Source organism: Amphiprion ocellaris, chromosome 19, assembly GCF_022539595.1.
Source record: "Amphiprion ocellaris isolate individual 3 ecotype Okinawa chromosome 19, ASM2253959v1, whole genome shotgun sequence".
Lineage (NCBI taxonomy): Eukaryota > Metazoa > Chordata > Actinopteri > Pomacentridae > Amphiprion > Amphiprion ocellaris.
The window spans coordinates 10,073,442-10,092,981 of record NC_072784.1 but is presented as its reverse complement, the minus strand read 5'-3'; the positions used below and the strand labels follow the sequence as shown (position 1 = coordinate 10,092,981).

Here is a 19,540-nt window from a genome sequence, read left to right as displayed (position 1 = left end):
TCAGTGTGCCTTCAATTTGGAATAAATCCCCAACAGTGTCACCAGCAAAGCACCCCCACACCATCACACCTCCTCCTCCATGCTTCACAGTGGGAACCATGCATGTAGAGACCATCTGCTCACCTTTTCTGGAACCAAAGATCTCAAATCTGGACTCATCAAACCAAAGCACAGATTTCCACTGGTTTAATGTCCATTCCTTGTGTTTCTTGGCTCAAACTAATCTCTTCTGCTTGTTGCTTTTCTTTAATAGTGGTTTCTTAGCAGCTGTTTGACCATAAAGGCCTGATTGGTTCAGTCTCCTCTGAACAGTTGATGTAGAGATGTGTCTGCTACTAGAACTCTGTGTGGCATTTATCTGGACTCTAATGACTCTTGGTCTTCCTCTCCTGGGGCAGTCCTCATGTGAGCCAGTTTCGTCACAGCGCTTGATAGTTTTTGCAACTGCACTTGGGGATACATTCAAAGTTTTTGCAGTTTTCCGGACTGACTGAACTTCAGTTCTTAAAATAATGATGGACTGTTGTTTATCTTTACTTAGCTGATTGGTTCTTGCCATAATATTGATTCTAACAGTTGTCAAATAGGGCTGTCAACTGTGTACCAACCTGACTTCTGTACAACACAACTGATGGTCCCAACTCCATTAACATTAATTTAATAATATTTTATCATACATTTAGTAATAATTTATTTCTAAATTCTGTAATGTATAAAGATTCATTATTTTAATTTTTGAATTATTACAATAAAAATATTGTTTAAATTGCTGTTGTTTAAGTATTAGTAATTTATTAGTAGTAAATAATAATATGAAACAATATTCAGACATTTATGTGCTTTATGTAATATTTTCTCCTCTTGAATCTTTAAAAAGTCCATTTCAAATCTAAATTTCAACCTTGAAATGTTTTTAAACTCATGCAGTTCAAAGAAACACAAACATCTGACAAGTTAATTATCATTTAATTAATCACAAAAGAAGTTTTAGCTAAAATAATTTGAGATTAACATTTGATTAAGAGCTTTTTTCTTTTTTTTTTTAAAACAACCATTAAATCTTCTGAACATAAAAACGTTTTTAAACAGTGAAAATAGTCTTCATGAGCAAAATGAATAAAAAGGAGGTTTTCTGCTGCAGGAGGATTAGTGTTGATAATAAAATGAGTTTACAAAAAAGTTATGACTATTAAAGCTCCTGGATATAAAACGACTTCAGCTCTGGACTCGTTGAGGTTAAACTGCAGATAATCGTCTCTGATCCCGGATCAGCATCGGGTCATTTCTGTCCAGAATAACAAAGTCTGATCCTCAGAGCTGCTTCTGTCGACGTTGCCGGTCTTCAGCTCGACGTCATATCGGCTCTACAGGCCCTGAGTCGAGCAAAATAACGTCTGAAGTTCTCTCAAAATGTTCCACTTATAAAAAAACTTGGAAATAAAAGTCTTAAAAGATGAAATAAAAGAAGCATAGCTGAGAGAAGAACCGGATCAGATCAGGACGCTGGAGACCGGAACCCGAGTCGACCGACCGCTTTTAGGAACCACGATGGGCTCATCATCTGTCGACACAAGAACAATAAAGTTTCATTATTCAGCTGAAGATGACATCAAGGAAAAATATCAAAAAAAAAAAATCTGTTCAGACGACAAATTCCAATTCAAAACACAAATATTTAAAATAAAATCTATGAAATGTTTGCTAATATAAAATAAATACTTTCAAAGATTTTTTTGAAAAATTTCCCTTCGTCCCACTTTCAGCAGGTTTTTCCTCATGTTGAAATTTGAGGCCATTTGAACAAAAACATCTGAGGAACCTTTAAGATAAAAACCTGAAATTTTCTCTGCTATGTCCCATCAGGTCACTTATTCAGAATCTGTAATATCAGACAAGTCGATCAAATAACTTGTGATCATGGGTGAATTATGGAAAAAGCTGTCGTCAAAAGTTCCATCTTTGAGCTCAAAATAGCAAAAAACTGATAAATCAGAAGCCAACTAGTGATATTTACTTAACCACGTGTAGCTGCAGGTCACGATAACACAAAACTAAACACGTGGAATACTTTGAATTGAAAAAAAAGAAGTTATTTTTGTTGAACTTTCACAACTGATGAAGCAGGTTTGAAGTTGTAGCACAAAAACTGAAGCATTTGTAGTTTTTTTTTTCTCCAAAATATAGACACATTTATCCTTTTAGACGTCATTTTGTAGAAGAAACACAGTAAACCACTACTTGTTCTAGGGTCAATAACAGGCAACGGACTTTTTGTATCATAGTTGACATTTTTGCTGTTTTCAGGTCTAAAATCAACATGGCTGCCTATAACTAAACACCACATGGTGTTTTTACAGAAAGATTCTTCTAAATATTATATATACAGATATTGTAGTAAACCTGTTGACATGCCATAAATCCACACTTGACTCACACACTACTTTATATTAAATAACTCAGAAAGTCTTGGAGTCTTGCCAGTCTTTTCTTCAGGAGGAAATGACATCATGTGGAGCAGGTCATGTGATCTGGAATTAACACACATCCTTGAGAGGTATTTTTGTAATGGGGAACTTAGTTGAAAGTGATTTCTCAGACACAGATACAATTTGTTATTTTCCATATAAAATTTGATATATTGCCAAAAAAGAAATATCTGTCATGATTATCTCAACTTAATAAAAAGAACACAATCAGAACTATTTTTGAATAAGCTCATTTTATTATTGTTTAGCTAATTAGAAGGTGGTTGTTATTAAATTTGGACGGTTATTTAGTTGACATTTTAGTGATATCCAGTCATTTTTTATTAATAAATGATTGTTTCCATAATAAATAATTATGGAATTTGTAAAGACATGATCATAATGAACACAAAAAAAAAACCATTATTTTTTTCCTTACTTTTAATAAAAATGTATGCAAGATATATCCTATGGACTTCAAAAGTCCCTCAATTATATACTGACCCTATGCTTTTCAAATTGTTATACTTATTAAAGAGATGTTTGAATGTGAACTCTTCATAGTTGCTATAAATATTCATGTTTTTATACTTAAATTTCTCCAGCTGTGACTTTGGTCTTGTTTATTCTCCATATAACACAAAGTTAGAAGAAACAGAATCTATTTTTATGCAATATATGAAGCTTAAAATTTCAGGTTTTGGTCTTTAATAGTTCCTCACATGTTGCTTAAACAGATTAAAGATAAAACCTGATGAAAGTGGATCGACGGGGAGTTTGTTAAAAGTGTTTATCTCAAAAATTATTTGAAATATTAACCTAAAATTCCACAGATATCTTTATAACTATCCAGATTTTATGCTGTAAAAGTTTCAGGCAAATCCAAGCTGGTCAAAAAAAAACCATAAAACTGAATTAAGGCTCCGACTTTCTCCCCCTGCTTCCAGAACTGACCTGCGTGGACGTAGTTCTCGGCTCGCTCTCGGTCTCGTTCGATGAAGAGCGCCGTGGCGAGGAAGAAACCTCCGCCGATCACGGCCACGAAGGAGCAGAGCAGCAGGGAAAGCTGCAGGGAGCGAAACTGCCACAAGAACGAGTCGTTTTTCCTCAGAGAGTCGGAGACCTGAGACAAGACGAGGACGGATTTAAGGCCGAAAAACAACCAGACGAAACCTGAAAGACGGTTTCTGAACAGAAACGCTCAAATCTGCACTGGAAATATGAAGTAGGAAACGGAAAAACGTGCAAAAAAAAAACATAAAAAGAAGATTGAAAATGTAAAAAAATGAACAAAGACAGTGTGAAAACCGGTAATGGTGTCAAAAATGAAAAGGCTAAAAACAAAAACCTGTGAATCTGGCAGAAAAAAAAGAAAATTTATATTTAAACCAGTAAAAAATAAAAGTCTGGAACACATTCTGCTGAAATAAAGGACCAAAAAACAATCTGGCACCAAATACTGACGTCTAATTAAGAGAAACACACCAGAATAATACAAATAAAACACTGAAGACTAAAATAAATACTTTCAAGGCTAATATTTCTACTGTGTACATCTAATTAATTCACTTTGATAAGAATCTAACTTATGCAGGATACAAAAAACAACCACAAATATACATGACAACATAAAGTTAAATAAAGACATATTAATATTAACAGTAAACACAAAGAAATATTTAGATTAAATTACATTTTAAAGATAAAATAAAAGCAGAAACCAAAATGGAGAAATGTATGCGTTTTATTTTTTGGTTTCATTCTTGTTTTCTATTAATTTCTTGTAATAAAGTTGGTTAAAAATCTTACTTAAACATCAATTAATCAGTTAAATACTTTGTTTAGTTTCCATTTGTCCTATTAAATCTCTGATTGAAAGCACACGTGAGTTTTTCTGATGAATTCAGACTAAATTCTGTCTAATTAAGGATTCTTTTACTGACAGTTTTTGTTTTTAGCTCTTGCTAGTTTTCCTAATATTAAAAATGCAAAAAAAACCTCCTAGTTTTAGGGGTTTTTTGCTCTTAAAGGCTAAAAACTCACCTGGTTGAATGTTAAATGTCTCCACGAGCTCATTTACTTTCCTTTATTAAAACGCTGACAGTTAATTAATCTCCTGTGTGTAACTGTGTGGACGTACCACTCCGATCAGATAAGGACTTCCTGCGTCTCCCAGCAGGTGAGACACGACGATCTGAAGAGCCTCTGCAGTGGATCGACGAGTCGGAACGACGACGTACTGAAAAAAGAAACAAGAAGAAAATCCTTCATTAACCTAAAAACAGATTCTGCTTCATTTTCAAACCATCTGCAAACTCTCAGATATCAACTGTTTGTTCTACAACTGCAGCACTTCTGAAAACAACACAACAGAAGTGATGGAAATCACAGCCAATGGGCTCGTTTTATATTTTTAAGACCTCATTTCAGATGTTGTGATGGGAATAAAGCAGGTTTCCTACCAGCAGAATGTCGGCTACGATGGCCCAGTTCATGGACAGAAACGTGTTTCCGAAGAAGATGAAGACCTGAATGATGAAAAGGAAAACGTTACATGACGTCCAGCTGCTACAGATTCAGTTTTCTCAAGGAGGATGCTGATATAGTTTCTAAATGACTCTCATGAAAAGCTGAAATACGATATTGTGTCTGTCGTACAACTGAACAGTTAGATTTTGATATCCAGAGTCTGTAAAGTCAGAAAATAAACACAGATTGACTGAATTCAAAATAATTTTTTGGTTTAAAGATTCAAACATTAAAACTAAGGCTGGGACTTAAACGTGTTAATTTTGATTAATTAATGACAGAAAAAATAAGGCGTTAAAAAAATTACGCATTTAATCGCACCTTTCTCAGTTCCCTTATTTCTGGCACACTGGTAACTCTGATGAACACTTCAGCCCAGTAGGTGGCGATAATGAACTAAAGTCTGTTTGCAGCCGTGAAGAAGATGCACAAGAAAGTTTGGTGAACAGTGAAGGAAGTCGGGGTGGGAGTCTTTGGGCTCTTCACGATTCCACAATGATTACGATTCAGGGGCTATGATTCAATTAGGAAACGATTATTGATGCATCTTTAAATTATGTACATTGACGCACTTTTTCACAAGACGAATTTCTTTTTGTCTCACTGAATAAGCATTCATCTCTTGTAATTTTTAAAAACAGTGCATTTGTAATAAGAAACGAGGTGAATTCATTTCCATTATATTTTATTAAACTAATGGAAATGCGTGCAAACTGGAAAGTTGCAAAATTTGTTCAATACAGTAATCAATATAACCACTGACAAAAAAACCCAAAAAAACATTTTGCTATACCAAAATAAATGGCAGCATTTTGTAGAAAAAAAACCATTCTGTTTTGGCCGTTCAACAAAGTATTTTATTTTAGCGCGACACAGCTTACATATAACGTGGCTCTTGTCCAGTTTGTTTCCGCCGTCGGTGTTGTTAGAAGCCGAAGTGTTTCCACACTTCTGCTTCTAAATTAGAAGGACCCGTTCGGATCTTTGAGTTACCGGCTGATTGAATTACCAATAGGAAGGCCGGGACGCGAACTCGAAATCTTCTAGCTGCGAGGCAAAAGTATTATGACAAAACACAGGACCAGTGGAAGCTGGAACATCATCCTCACTGATCCCGGCTTGACTTAACTGTGGAGGTCATTAACTACCACAAAAGTCGTTGACATGGTGCCCGTTGTTGGCTAAAATACGCTTGATCAGGACGTCCTTAAGTTTCTTTTTTCCTGAATCACCGACTGGTTCTGAAAGGTATTTAAAACAAATCGATCTGATCTGATCGTCACTATTTCGTCCTGGTAGGTTCGTCTGTATCTTTTCTACATTTTCAGACTCTAATTTCGAGTCCGGCAGGTAAAAACTCACGTATGTTGCGATGGTGCTGGCCTGGGCGAACACGATGGCCAGGTAGAGGAACGGCGCCGACAGCAGCAGTCCGGCGGCGCAGACCAGCGGATCGGCTCGAGGCGTCCTGGTCCTCAGCTGCCGACTGACCTGGACACCGGTGGCCACGCCCAAAATACCTGTGACGCAGGTGATGGCTCCGAAAATCAGACTGTAGAAGGAACACATAAACATCTGTCAGGGATTCATGCTTTTACATGTTTGAAATGTAACAGGAAGTGAATAATGTGAAGCTGAAACTGTCAACTGATTCACAAACAGAATGAAACCAGCAACCATTCTGATACTTTACCAGTCATTAGAGGCATTTTTAAGGAAAAAGTTGTGTAAAATAAATCAACGTATATGCATATTTTAGCTTATTGTAAATGGAATATTTCTGGATTTTTGTAGTTTAGTTTATTAATTAACTCGTTCAGTCATTTTTTTCAGGTAAAAATAGCAACAACAAGACCAGACTTCAAGTTTCACAAGAGAAAATTTACAGATTTTTTTGGTCATATATCTTTGCAAATTGAATATTTCTGGGTTTTTCAGATAATAATAATAATAATGATGATAATAATAATAATAATAATTTGATAACTGAATAACAGTTTCAGTAATTTTTCAAGCAAAAACTGGCAGATTTTATGGCCATAAATAACTGAAAATTGAATATTTCTCTGTTGTTATTTTTTTAGATTTATTTAAAGTAAAAATGGCAATTTCTAGCAAAAACAGTAAGAAAAAGCCAAAATATTTGGAGACTTCAGCTGTACAACAAGGCGTTTTGGTGATTCTTTGGTCACATAATTAATTGCAAATTGAGTTTTTGGGTAAATGTTGGACCTTTAATTAAATCTTTTGATAATTTTCAAGCAAAACTAGTGAAAAAAATTACAAATATTTTCTATTGTTAATTTGTCAAATGCAAGAAATTGCTTCACTAAATTTATGCGCTCTCAGTTTTCCTCCGACAGCGATGGATTCTCAGGTGTGTTACTGATGGATTAGTCTCCAGGTGTGTTACTGGTAGATGAGTCTCCAGGTGTGTTACCTGTCCGAAGAGGCGCAGTGAGCCTCCACACATGGCTCTCGTTCTCCGGTGAAGACGGCGGCTCTGAACAGGAAGGTTGGAGCCCAGAGAGCCAGAGATCCAGTCACAAAGGCCACCGCCGTGAAGCCGAAGGTGGACAGAATAAAGCTGCAGCTGCAGGAAAAGAAAGAAAAATTCAATTCAATTTTATTTATATAGCACCAATTACAATTCAAATTGTCTCAAGACACTTTACAGAACCCAAATGTCTGAACCCCCAGAGCAGCCCAAAGGCGACAGTGGCAAGAAAAACGCCCTTTTAACAGGGAAGAAACCTTGAGCAGAACCCGGCTCTTCAAAGAAATACACAGAACCTCTGAATGTTTGCTGAATCGTTGGTCACATCTATGACTACAAACTAACTTTTGCATCTTCAACTAACTTTTTAAGTCATATGTTTTAAAAACAAGCAGTTTTTCACTTTGCTTCATTTGATGCTTTGCAGTAAAAAGATGCTAAGAGGAAAAATTGTCTTATTGGTATTTGACAGGAGAACAGTTAATACTTCAGCACCCAGACTGTGAGGTTTCATATTTCTCACGTTTTCCTGTTGCATCTTTATTCCTTCATGACCAACGCTGACTTTTATGCACCTACTTCTTGCTCAGATCCTGTAGATCCACCAGCCAGCTGGTCTGATGAAGCTGATGTTCGGGTCGAGCCTCGATGGCGCCTCGCTTCGGTTCCTTCACCACAAACAGCAGCAGCAGGACGGCGATCAGCCCCAACGCCGGAGTCACCTGGAGGATAAAACAAAGTCAGAACGTCGTCGAAAACACGAGAACGGAGTAGAAAAAAGAAAGTTTCATGAGTAAAAACTCACCCTCAGAGCCCAGTGCCAGTCCTTGGCGATGTTACTGACCTGAGAACCCACGATGTAGCCGAGACCACTGACAAGAAAAACACAAAACTCTCAGGGATTCACTTTTGTTTTGTTTTTGAAATGTAACAGGAAGTAAATAACATGGAGCTGAAACTAAGAGTTGGTTTGCAAATACAGAAAAATTACAAGAGTTTGTGAAGTTCCGGTTACAGAGAATTCTGGGGCAGAAATTGTAGGAAAATGTTTTTTTTAAATGTATTTCCATATTTCAGCTTCATTAAAAACAGTCTTTGGACATATTTTATTGTAAATTAAACATTTCTGTGATTTTGTAGTTTTGGTGAAACATAATAATAATAATAATAATAATAATAATAATAATAATAATAATAATAATAATAATAATAATAATAATAATAATAATAATAATAATAATAATTTTGACAACTGAATAACTAATTTTTCCAGCAAACAGCCAAAAAAATACAGATTTTTGGTCACGTAAACAGAAAATTTCTGCGTTTTGCACTTTTTACGGAACAAAATAAGTTATTATTAATAATAATAATAATAATAATAACAATAAAAAAACAAATAGTTTCAGTAATTTTGCACGCAAAAACTGTGACAAAAGTCCAATTTTATGGCCATATATAAATAAAAACTGTTTTTCATTTGAAATAAAAAATGACCCTATTTCTGGTCTGTTTTTGGATTAAAATGGAAAAAAATGGCAGTTTTTGAAAATTTTTTTGTTTGTTTTTGGTTAAAATTCTATGGAAAAATGAAAAACTGGTCACATCTTTGTTTCATGTCTGAATTCTATAAAATTTCGATGTTTGATTTCAGTTCATTAATAATTAACCTCCAGGTGGATCGTGTGATTTTATTTTGAAAGGCGTGTCTCTGATCCTACCTGCCGACAGGTATGGCGAAGTAGAAGATGGACAACATGTTGGTCCTTTTCTCTTTGACGTAGAGATCAGCGATGATGGTCGGAGCGATGGTGGAGTAGCTGGCCTCCCCGACTCCCACCAAACCTCGAGTCAGCAGCAGAGCCCAGAAGTGCTGCAACACAAAGACTCACAATCAACAACGTCACAGACACAAAGACTGACAATCAACAACGTCACAGACACAAAGACTGACAATCAACAACGTCACAGACACAAAGACTGACAATCAACAACGTCACAGACACAAAGACTGACAATCAACAACGTCACAGACACAAAGACTGACAATCAACAACGTCACAGACACAAAGACTCACAATCAACAACGTCACAGACACAAAGACTCACAATCAACAACGTCACAGACACAAAGACTCGCAATCAACAACGTCACAGACACAAAGACTGACAATCAACAATGTCACAGACACAAAGACTCACAATCAACAACGTCACAGACACAAAGACTCGCAATCAACAACATCACAGACACAAAGACTCGCAATCAACAACGTCACAGACACAAAGACTCACAATCAACAACGTCACAGACACAAAGACTCGCAATCAACAACGTCACAGACACAAAGACTGACAATCAACAACGTCACAGACACAAAGACTCGCAATCAACAACGTCACAGACACAAAGACTCACAATCAACAACGTCACAGACACAAAGACTCACAATCAACAACGTCACAGACACAAAGACTCACAATCAACAACGTCACAGACACAAAGACTCACAATCAACAACGTCACAGACACAAAGACTCACAATCAACAACGTCACAGACACAAAGACTCACAATCAACAACGTCACAGACACAAAGACTCACAATCAACAACGTCACAGACACAAAGACTGACAATCAACAACGTCACAGACACAAAGACTCACAATCAACAACGTCACAGACACAAAGACTCGCAATCAACAACGTCACAGACACAAAGACTCGCAATCAACAACGTCACAGACACAAAGACTCGCAATCAACAACGTCACAGACACAAAGACTCACAATCAACAACGTCACAGACACAAAGACTCACAATCAACAACGTCACAGACACAAAGACTCACAATCAACAACGTCACAGACACAAAGACTCACAATCAACAACGTCACAGACACAGACTCACAATCAACAACGTCACAGATACAAAGACTCACAATCAACAACGTCACAGACACAAAGACTCACAATTAACAACGTCACAGACACAAAGACTCACAATTAACAACATAAAAGACACAAAGACTAATCTTTCATCTTTGTGGACTTTTGTGTTCCATTTTGTTTGCTTTCCATCTCTTTGTCACCATTATGTGTCATAGTTTTGCTGTTTGCGTTGTTTTTGTGTCAAATTTGGCAAATTTTGTCTTGTTTTGCTTCTTGTAGCTATTTTGTGCCTTTTTGTTGTAATTCTGTAGAACTTTAAGGCTATTTTACATTTTTTCTCATTGTTTTACGCCTCATTTCGCATCTATTTGTGGATTTTTTGTGTCATATTTTGGTCATTATGCATCTTTCAGTCAGCGCTGTATCAGATTTTGGTCACCATGTCTCGTTTTGTGGTTGTTTTCCATCTTTTTGTGTCATAATGTAGCTGTTTGCATTGTTTTTGTGTTGCATTTAGCTAATTTTGCCTCCCTTACTTGTCTTGGTAGCCATTTTATGCCTTTTTGTGGTCATTCGGTGTAACTTCAAGGTTGTTTTACATTTTTTGCAGTCGTTTTGTGTCATATTTCGCATCCATCTGTGGACATTTTGCATCATATTTTGGTCATTTAACATCTTTTTGTGGTCATTTTATGTCTCATTCTAGCATCTTTTTGTAGCCATTTTGTCACTCTATGGTCATGATAACTTTGTTGTTTTTTCCTTGTTTCTAGTTATTGAGACACACTGAAAGATTCTCACATTCAGGGAGATTTTTCAATGATTCAAAATTGATATTTTGGTATTAAAGTGAAAAAGTCACCATCTTAGTTCTGACCAAACATCTAATAAGACATTTTCTGAGGAGAAAAAGTGAATAAACGCTGTGAACTCACCTCTTTAGGTGTGTAGGAGCTGGCCAGCGTCACCGCGGACCAGAACGTGATGCCGAAACTCATGATGAACTTCCTGTTGTACCTGTCGCCAAGGTAACCGAAGAACGGCGCCAGAAACATGTAGCTGCAGATAAAAACTACAGAGAAACAAACGGGAAACATTCTGAGAACTGAACATCACAGAGAGTTTACAGTGAGTTTGTTTTGGTTGATTTTACATCTCAATTTTATTATTTTATGACATTTGCTTTGCATCTCTGTGGATGTTTTGACGTCATATTTTGATCATTTTGCATCACATTTGTGTCACTTTGTGCCTTGTTTTGGTCATTTTCACATCTTTGCTGATATTTTATGTCTTACTGTTATCATTTTGCATGTTTTTGTGGCTATTTTACATTTTGTTGTGGTTGTTTTACATCATCTTAGTTGTTTTGCGTCACAGTTCAGGCATTTTACATCTTTATTTTGGAAATTTTGAGTCCTTTCTTGGTTTTGTGTCACATTTTGTTTGTTTTGCATCTTTGTATGTCACATTTTGGTCAGTTTCCATCTGTTGTTTTGTGGTACATTGTGGTTGTTTTGTGTTTTTTGTGGTTCTTTGCAACCCGTTCTGCTCATTTTGCATCTTTTTGTGGTGGTTTTGCATATTGTTTTGGTCACTTTCCATCTGTTGAGGTAATTTTCCATCTTTTTGTGGTCAATTTGCAGCTTTTTGTGGTACAATTTGCTTGTTTGGTGTTTTTTGTGGTTGTTTGTATCACATTCTGCTCATTTTGCATCTTTCTGTGCTCGTTTTGCATCTTGCTTTGGTGACTTTCCATCTTTTGAGATCATTTTTACGTCTTTTTAATGGTTGTTTTACATCACACTTCAGTCATTTAACATCTTTTGTGGGGATTTTTTTGCACTTTTTGTGGCTTTTTTGCATTACATTTTGGTTGTTTTAAGTTTGACTTTGCAGCCTTTTTGTATCTGATTATTTTTAATCTCTTAAGCTGCATATTTTTATTTATTCCTCTTCTGAGTCTCTTCCGGTTTCTTTGTGTCTCTTTCTGGAATATATATTATAGGTGTCATTTGGGACGTATCTCCCTCTTTTTTCACAGTGAAAAATTTGAATTTCTTGCTGTATTTCCTTATATAATGTAGAGGACTTTTATTTACATCAATTACAGACTGTTATTTTATTAGAGGCTGGATTTTATCTCTAATTCCCTCTGCTGGTTGTTTATTTAATGCCTTCCGGTTAGTTAATTGGTCAGATCTTCTCACCTGTTTGTAGGAGTCCAGACTTTCCATCATCGATCCCAAAGTAGTGCTCGATATCAGGGAGAACACCTGGAGGAGGAAAAAAGAACCGATATTAATATATTTTACTTTACAGGCAGGAAAACAGAACAAACATTTCAACATGGATGAAAAACAATTTCTGTCCTGCAAGTTTTTTTTTGTTGTTTTTCTCCAGGAAACATATTTAATAACAATTTCAAACATTCTTGAAAAAAATAAAATACATTTAAAAACAATATTCGGTATTACTAGAAGAAGAAAAAACAACCTTAAACCTTAATACGATCTAAAACAACCAGTAAGCACACATAATTTATTATTAATTTGTGTATTGCATGTTATTATTATTACAATTCATATTTATTTGGGTTTTAATTGAAAATTTAAAAATAATGGTTCTAATGAGGAAATTATTAGAAATTATGAATTAATAAAATAAAATTTCTCTTATGTTGGTCAAATAAATAAATGAAGTCTCAGTTTTAGAAGAGAAGCGAAACTTGGAGGACGATCCTGAGAGTCTTTTTAGAAGAAGTGAAACTGGAAACTGTGGTTTCATTAACAGCTAAAAGTTCTCTTTAAACACTCAATATAAAATTACACAACACGCTTTAATTCATTAAACAGAGTTCAGACCCGACCGGCTGCACAGAATAAAGAAGAACATCTGGAAACATCTGCAAAACTCACCAACTGATAAATGAATCTGAGATCTGTGTGATTATCGTTTATAGGAGCCGACCAATTATTGAACCAATATTCTGCATTTTTCGTATTTATCTTGAGGATATTTTAAACGGAAACCAAATTTAAACACATTCTTGGGCAGATTTTAAAAACTTTTCTTTAAATTAAACTTAAAAAAAACTAAATTCAACAAAGCTGGAGTTTGTCTGATTCTAAATATTGATATTACGATTAAATTTTTTTAAAAATGTTCAAATTCCAGTAAGCTCTTTTCTGTTCTTATAAAAGAGATTTTTATTCTCAGTTAGACTCTTCTTGGTTAAAATATATAAAAGATAATAACACTGTGTGACTTTCAAATACATTTTAAGACACTGTGGAAAAATGTTTAATCTTTTGGGACATTTTCTCGTCATTTTGTTCAGTTTTTGAGTGATTTTGGAAGTTTCTTTGATATTTTTGCTTTTTGAACAAATTTAAATTCATGTTGAATGAATTTTAGTAATTCACTTTTAATCATTTTGGATCTTTTCTTGGAATTTTGGGCAAGTTTTTGAGTTCTTTTGGACTTATTCTAAAACATTTTAACCACTTTTGAGTCAGTTTAGTCACATTTCATTGTAATTTTTGATGTTCTTCTGTCATTTTGGACTATTATTAGTCTTTCTTGACAACGTTTTTAGTCATTGTAGACATTTTGGACAAATCTTTAGTAACTTTGGACAGTTATGGAGTATTTCTGGACAAATTTTAGGTCATTTTGAACCATTTGTGAGTCACTTGAGACATGAATTGTTAAAAAAAACCTATAAAAGGCTCAGTGTTCAGGTGCGTCTGGTGCTTGTACCTGCGACGGTGAATCTGTCCATGTAGTTGAGCAGGTTGATGTAGCAGAGGATGAGGACGGTGAGTAAAGCTCGGACTCTCGACACTCCGCTCGCCGGCTCCTCCGTCTGAACCGCCGGCTGATCGTCTGGACCTTCGGCTTCGCTGTCCGAGGAGAAGAACGGCGCCGAGTCCGACGTGGGCTCAGCCTGAGACATGACTGAGGAGAGACGTCACAGTTAGACCTCCATCGTTTTATTAAACTGTGGTTTTAATTCATCTTCTGAGCTGCAGCTTTTTCTCTTCGTATTTTCATTTGAAAATTCACCAAATTTAAATCATTTGCTTTAACAAGATTCTGTAAAAAACCAAAAATTATGAGTTCCTCGGTGCAACTGTGAAGCCATCAGTGACTCAGCTGTGACCAACAGCCATAAGACTAAAATTATTTTTCCAGCTGAACTGCAAGCAGTGTTTCTACAGAGCAGAGAGGAGATGAGTATGGAAATGAATTTAACATGGAAATAGTTAAATATCTGTAGTATGTGGGAAAAAACAAAAACAAGAGACAAAAACAACCAAAAGGACACACAAAATGAGGAAACAGCAGACACAAAGCAAAACAAACGAGATATAAAAAGAAAGAAATGAGGCAGAAAACAACTGCAAAGAGAGACAAAACAACCACAAAGAAGCATAAACCAACCACAAAGAGACATGAAACAACAAAAATGAGACACAAAATGACCACAAACACAGAAAACTCTTCCAAAGACACAACAAACAACCAAAATTGGACAATAAAAGACAAAAATCTAATCTCTTACAGGCTGCAAAACAGTAAATAATCCAACATCTACAGTTTGTGGAAACAACATGTGCTCAAGTGTTTAACAACAGTTTTTTTTTTTGTTTTTGTAAAATAAATCATCAAATAAATTTAACTTCTGTTTTGTAGTTTTGTTTTTCTGTCAATACAGGTGTGTCTGTAACTGAGTTCATGGTTGTTCTGTTTCCATAGTGTCAGAATTTTATATTGAAAAATGAACCACAGTGAAGATAAACAGGTCAGAACAGCAACAAAAACAACAAAAACACCAGAAATATTCCACAGTTTTATGTGACACATGCCACAAAAAATATAAAAAAAAACAAATAAACAGACAAACTAGCAATGTAATTTGAGTTTAAAATCATCTCTATTTAAAAATAAATAAATAAATCATGTGATCAGACACATAGAAGCTGAATATAAACTGTAAGAGCAGCTAAACTGGAAAATCCAGTTGATCCCAATGGTGTCAAATGTCTCCACAATCTTTTTATGAACAAAATGAGATGAAAATTACATCACAGATTAAAAATATCCCAAAATATTCTTTAGGACAAAGAAGCTGCGGCAGAAAAAGGAATCTTCAGAGATTAGAGGAGAGTTCTGGAAAGGAGAAGCTGCAAAAATGTGACGGAGTGAAACTGCAGCCATGTGACGTTTAACACGAGTCTGAAGGATGTTCAGGAGAAAACCTGCTGACGGAACAATCAGAGGTTGTTTTATTGACCCTCAGAGACACAGTGGAGGCAACAAAACAGGTTTTAGAGGCTCTACGTGGTGATTGACATGTTCTGAAACCAAATGAATCTTATTTAATGACTTTATGACAGTCAGAGAAACTGAAAACAAACAGCAAGAATTCACTGATGGAAAAGTTCATCAGTCTAAGAAAAATTATTTATAAGATCTAGATATAAGCGACAAAAACACCTCAAAGAGACACAACACACTACAAAGAGACAGAAAACAATCACAGAGACACAAAATTCCTTTGAAGAGACACAAAATTACCTCAAAGAAACACAAAATATTACAAAGACACAAAATTACCTCACAGAGACACAAAATTACCTCAAAAATATACAAAACGACCTCAAGGAGACACAAAACAGCCTCAACTAAACACAAAATTACCTCACAGAGACACAAAATTACTTCAGAAAGACACAAAACAACCAGAAAGAGACACAAAATTTCATCAGAGACACAACATGACTTCAAAGAGACACAAAACGACCTCAAAGAGATACAAAAACGAGAAAGAAATTTTAAAGTACGACTCAACGGACATAAAAATGTTGCTTCTTTTACTGTCATATTTTAATTTGTTGGGTTGTTTTTTAAAACCGTTTTACTTCATGTTAACTATCGGTTATTAATGTTGCTTAAAAAGTGAAACGTGTTTCTTCATTGGTTGGTTTGTAGATTCAGTGGAAATTCAGCATCGTTTTGTTCTTTTATTGTTAATTATGCTTTAAAAACACTTTTAAAGCAAAAACCTCCAAAAATCCAACAGGTTCCAGCTTCTTAAATCTGCTGGTTTTCTTTGATTTATATGAATATTTAGACATTTATTCACCTTGGACATTTTTCAATTATTACATTTAAAAACCACATTATGAAGGTGAATTGCTGTACGTTTTACTGAGTCAGACAGACTTATGACGGCTCTAAAGAAGATTATATGTTGAAACCACCGAGTGTTGCAACCTTCGGTTCATTTCCAGACCAGACTGATTGATTAGAGCTATCAGTAGACGATCAGCTGCTGCTCTAAACTCACGTATGGACCGTACACGAGTAAATAATAAGAAGCAGACACAGGTTCACTCTCTAAACTCCAAACTTCATTCAGAAGTCTCACATTTCAACTCATTTTGGATAAAATTGTCATTATTTTGGGGGCTTTTCTTGACATTCTTGACAAATCTTACATAATTTTGGACAGTTTTTCAGTCATGTTGGACATGTTTTAATACGCAAACATCTAAAACTAAAACAACTGGTAAGCACAATTTATTATTAATGTAGAACTATTACTTATTAGTATTATTGCTATTGTTATGTTTTTATAATTACTACAAGTCATATTTATTTGGGTTTTAATTATGGACAAAAACTAAGTCATTTGGCACCATTTTTGAGTCATTTGGGGTGAAATTTTGAATCATTGTTTGCTATTTTTGCTATTTTTCTGTCATTTTGGAAATTATTTCACCATTTTAGACAAACTTTAAAGCCATTTTGTACAGTTTTTCAGTCATTTTGGACATTTTCTTGTAACCCTGGATAATCTGAGGTATTTCTGAACAGGTTTTGAGTCCTTCTGGACAAAATTTAGGTCATTTTGAACCATTGTCAGTCATTCTGAACATGTTTCAAGTCATTGTGCAAAACTGTGATGTCTGTTTTCATCAAAAACTGGTAAAAAATAAACTATTTTTAATCTAAATGGAATTTTCCAAATGTGCTTTGCTTCAGAGAACTGCATTTGGATGGCAGGTGGTGAATCTTCCTCAGACTCCATTCGAAATCTGGCAGTTTTACGTAATTTTGCTACAGAGCTAATGTTAAAGTTAATTTTAAACTGTCGAGTTATTGTACTGAACATTTTAAAAGATCTTCTGACAAATTCGGCCAAACATTTGTGAAGTTTTCTGAAAGCATTTCGCGTTAATAGAAACTCAGCAGGTAGGAAACCCCACTCCAGAGTCGATTCACAGTTTTGTTAGTTTTATGTAATTTCGCTATAAAATTCTACAAAATAACCACAAAGAGAGACAAAATTATCTCAAAGACACGAAACAACTTCAAAGAGACACAAAATTACCTCAAAGACACGAAACAACCTCAAAGAGACACGAAACAGCACAAAAGAGACTAGAAATGACCTCAAAATTACCTAACATTAATATTACTTTTAAATTGTTGTTTTGTTGTGTTGAACATATTAAAAGACCTTCTGATGAATTCGGCAAATTATTTGTTTCACTTTTCGAAAGTAGCTTGTGTCAGGAGGAACTGAAATGAGCAGCGAACATGAAGTCACACTCCAGACTCCATTACTGATTTAGCCAATTTGACGCTCTTCGCTTTAAAACGAACCAGACGTCAGTGCTACGGCTATACGTTTGTTATTATTCGTTTCTTTGTTTGTAATTAATTGATTCGGCATAAGAGCTACAGGACCTACCTTGATAATTATTTTACTTTAAAGGAAATTTTTGGACATATAACTTTTAGCGCTTCCTACAAGGGCAGTTCAGTGCAATCTGCGTTGTTAAAAAGCACAAAACACGGCACAATTATGTGGACTGTAATTGTTAAAACCGTTACACTGGAAGCCGTTAGACAGTTGTACGATAAATTAGTTAACATTTGCTATTAATGCACAGATAAAGACGTCCAACGGAACAGAGAATCACAACAACGTAAAATTAGCAGCTTTTCGAAAGGAGTTTGGCGTACAGGGTAAAATAGAGTTTATCAAGTCTCTGCTGTGTTCTTTAATTTAATGAGGGTTTAAAAGCAACAAGCCGGTTTGGTTTTAGTCTCCAGCTGACTCGTGTTTTCTGCTCGCTGTTTGTTGTTTACCTGTGAGGGGGATGAGTCAGGCTGCAGCTGCTCTTCCTTCTCCAAATCTTCTCTTCCTCACACGCAAACTAACGACCGCTATTCGGAACCCATAACGGCGGTTTACAGAACACGGTTTCCCCGAGAAAACACTCTACAGGGCTAAAAAAAAAAAAAAACTGAAGGTTTACAGCCGAACAGCTCAGAAATGACACTTCTTCACCGGCGCCATGACACCTCTGAGCACATCTCCGCCGCGCAGCTCACATGACATTAATCACAAGGGCACGTGACAGAAACCGACCAATCAGAGCCAAGAGAGGATGTTTACTACGGAAGTGCTTCTGTAACGTTGTTAAAGTGAAATTAGTTCATTGACTCCAGTATTTTAATGTTACATCATATATTTTATATTTCCGAGACCCAGTGTGTTAATATTACAGGTTTATCTGCTTCTTTTATTGTTGCTTAGTTTATATATATATATTTTTTAAAACTTGCTCCTCAGGGATCCAGGAAAGCCTCAGATTTGTTGGGTTTCTGTGTATATTTTCGTAGGATCAAAACTTTAGCTCCTAGTTAGTCCAGATAATCTCTAGAATTAACAGTGCTGCGGGGTTTTGGACATAATATTTATATGAATTAAACTGATTTGCTGTTTTAGCCTATTGTACACTACCAGTCCAAAGTTTGGACACTCCTTCTCATTTAATCGTTTTTCTTTATTTTCATGACTATTTACATCAAAACTATGAATGAACACGTATGGAATTATGTAGTAAACAAAAAAGTATGAAAAGGTCAAAACATGTTTTATATTTTAGATTCTTCAAAATAGCCACCCTTTGCTTTGTTTACTGCTTTGCACACTCTTGGCATTCTCTCAGTGAGCTTCATGAGGTAGTCACCTGAAATGGTTTTCACTTCATAGGTGTTCCTTGTCAAGGTTGATTTGTGAAATTTCTTGCCTTCTTAATGGAGTTGGGACCATCAGTTGTGTTGTGCAGAAG

General features: G+C 35.4%; 1 protein-coding gene across 1 annotated transcript; it reads right to left on the bottom strand.

Moving 5' to 3' along the window:
• Nucleotides 1–947: 947 nt before the first annotated feature.
• Nucleotides 948–18,778, bottom strand: spns1 (SPNS lysolipid transporter 1, lysophospholipid). Its single transcript, XM_023299041.3, has 13 exons — nt 18,552–18,778; nt 14,148–14,345; nt 12,596–12,661; nt 11,321–11,457; nt 9,213–9,364; nt 8,297–8,363; nt 8,071–8,213; nt 7,435–7,587; nt 6,357–6,546; nt 4,928–4,993; nt 4,606–4,704; nt 3,420–3,588; nt 948–1,561 (listed from the first exon to the last, which is right to left on the bottom strand). Exons 2-13 carry the CDS (start codon nt 14,341–14,343, stop codon nt 1,491–1,493), a joined length of 1,509 nt encoding a protein of 502 aa, XP_023154809.2. The 5' UTR covers nt 14,344–14,345; nt 18,552–18,778; the 3' UTR covers nt 948–1,490.
• Between the last annotated feature and the right edge of the window lie 762 nt (nt 18,779–19,540).

Coding starts and splice junctions, on each gene's coding strand:
- spns1 (XM_023299041.3), bottom strand. CDS start 14,343: ATGTCTCAGGCTGAGCCCACGTCGGACTCGGCGCCGTTCTTCTCCTCG. Junction 9,365..11,320: donor GCTCCTACACACCTAAAGAG/GTGAGTTCACAG, acceptor TTTGTGTTGCAG/CACTTCTGGGCTCTGCTGCT. Junction 8,214..8,296: donor ACTGGCACTGGGCTCTGAGG/GTGAGTTTTTAC, acceptor TTTATCCTCCAG/GTGACTCCGGCGTTGGGGCT.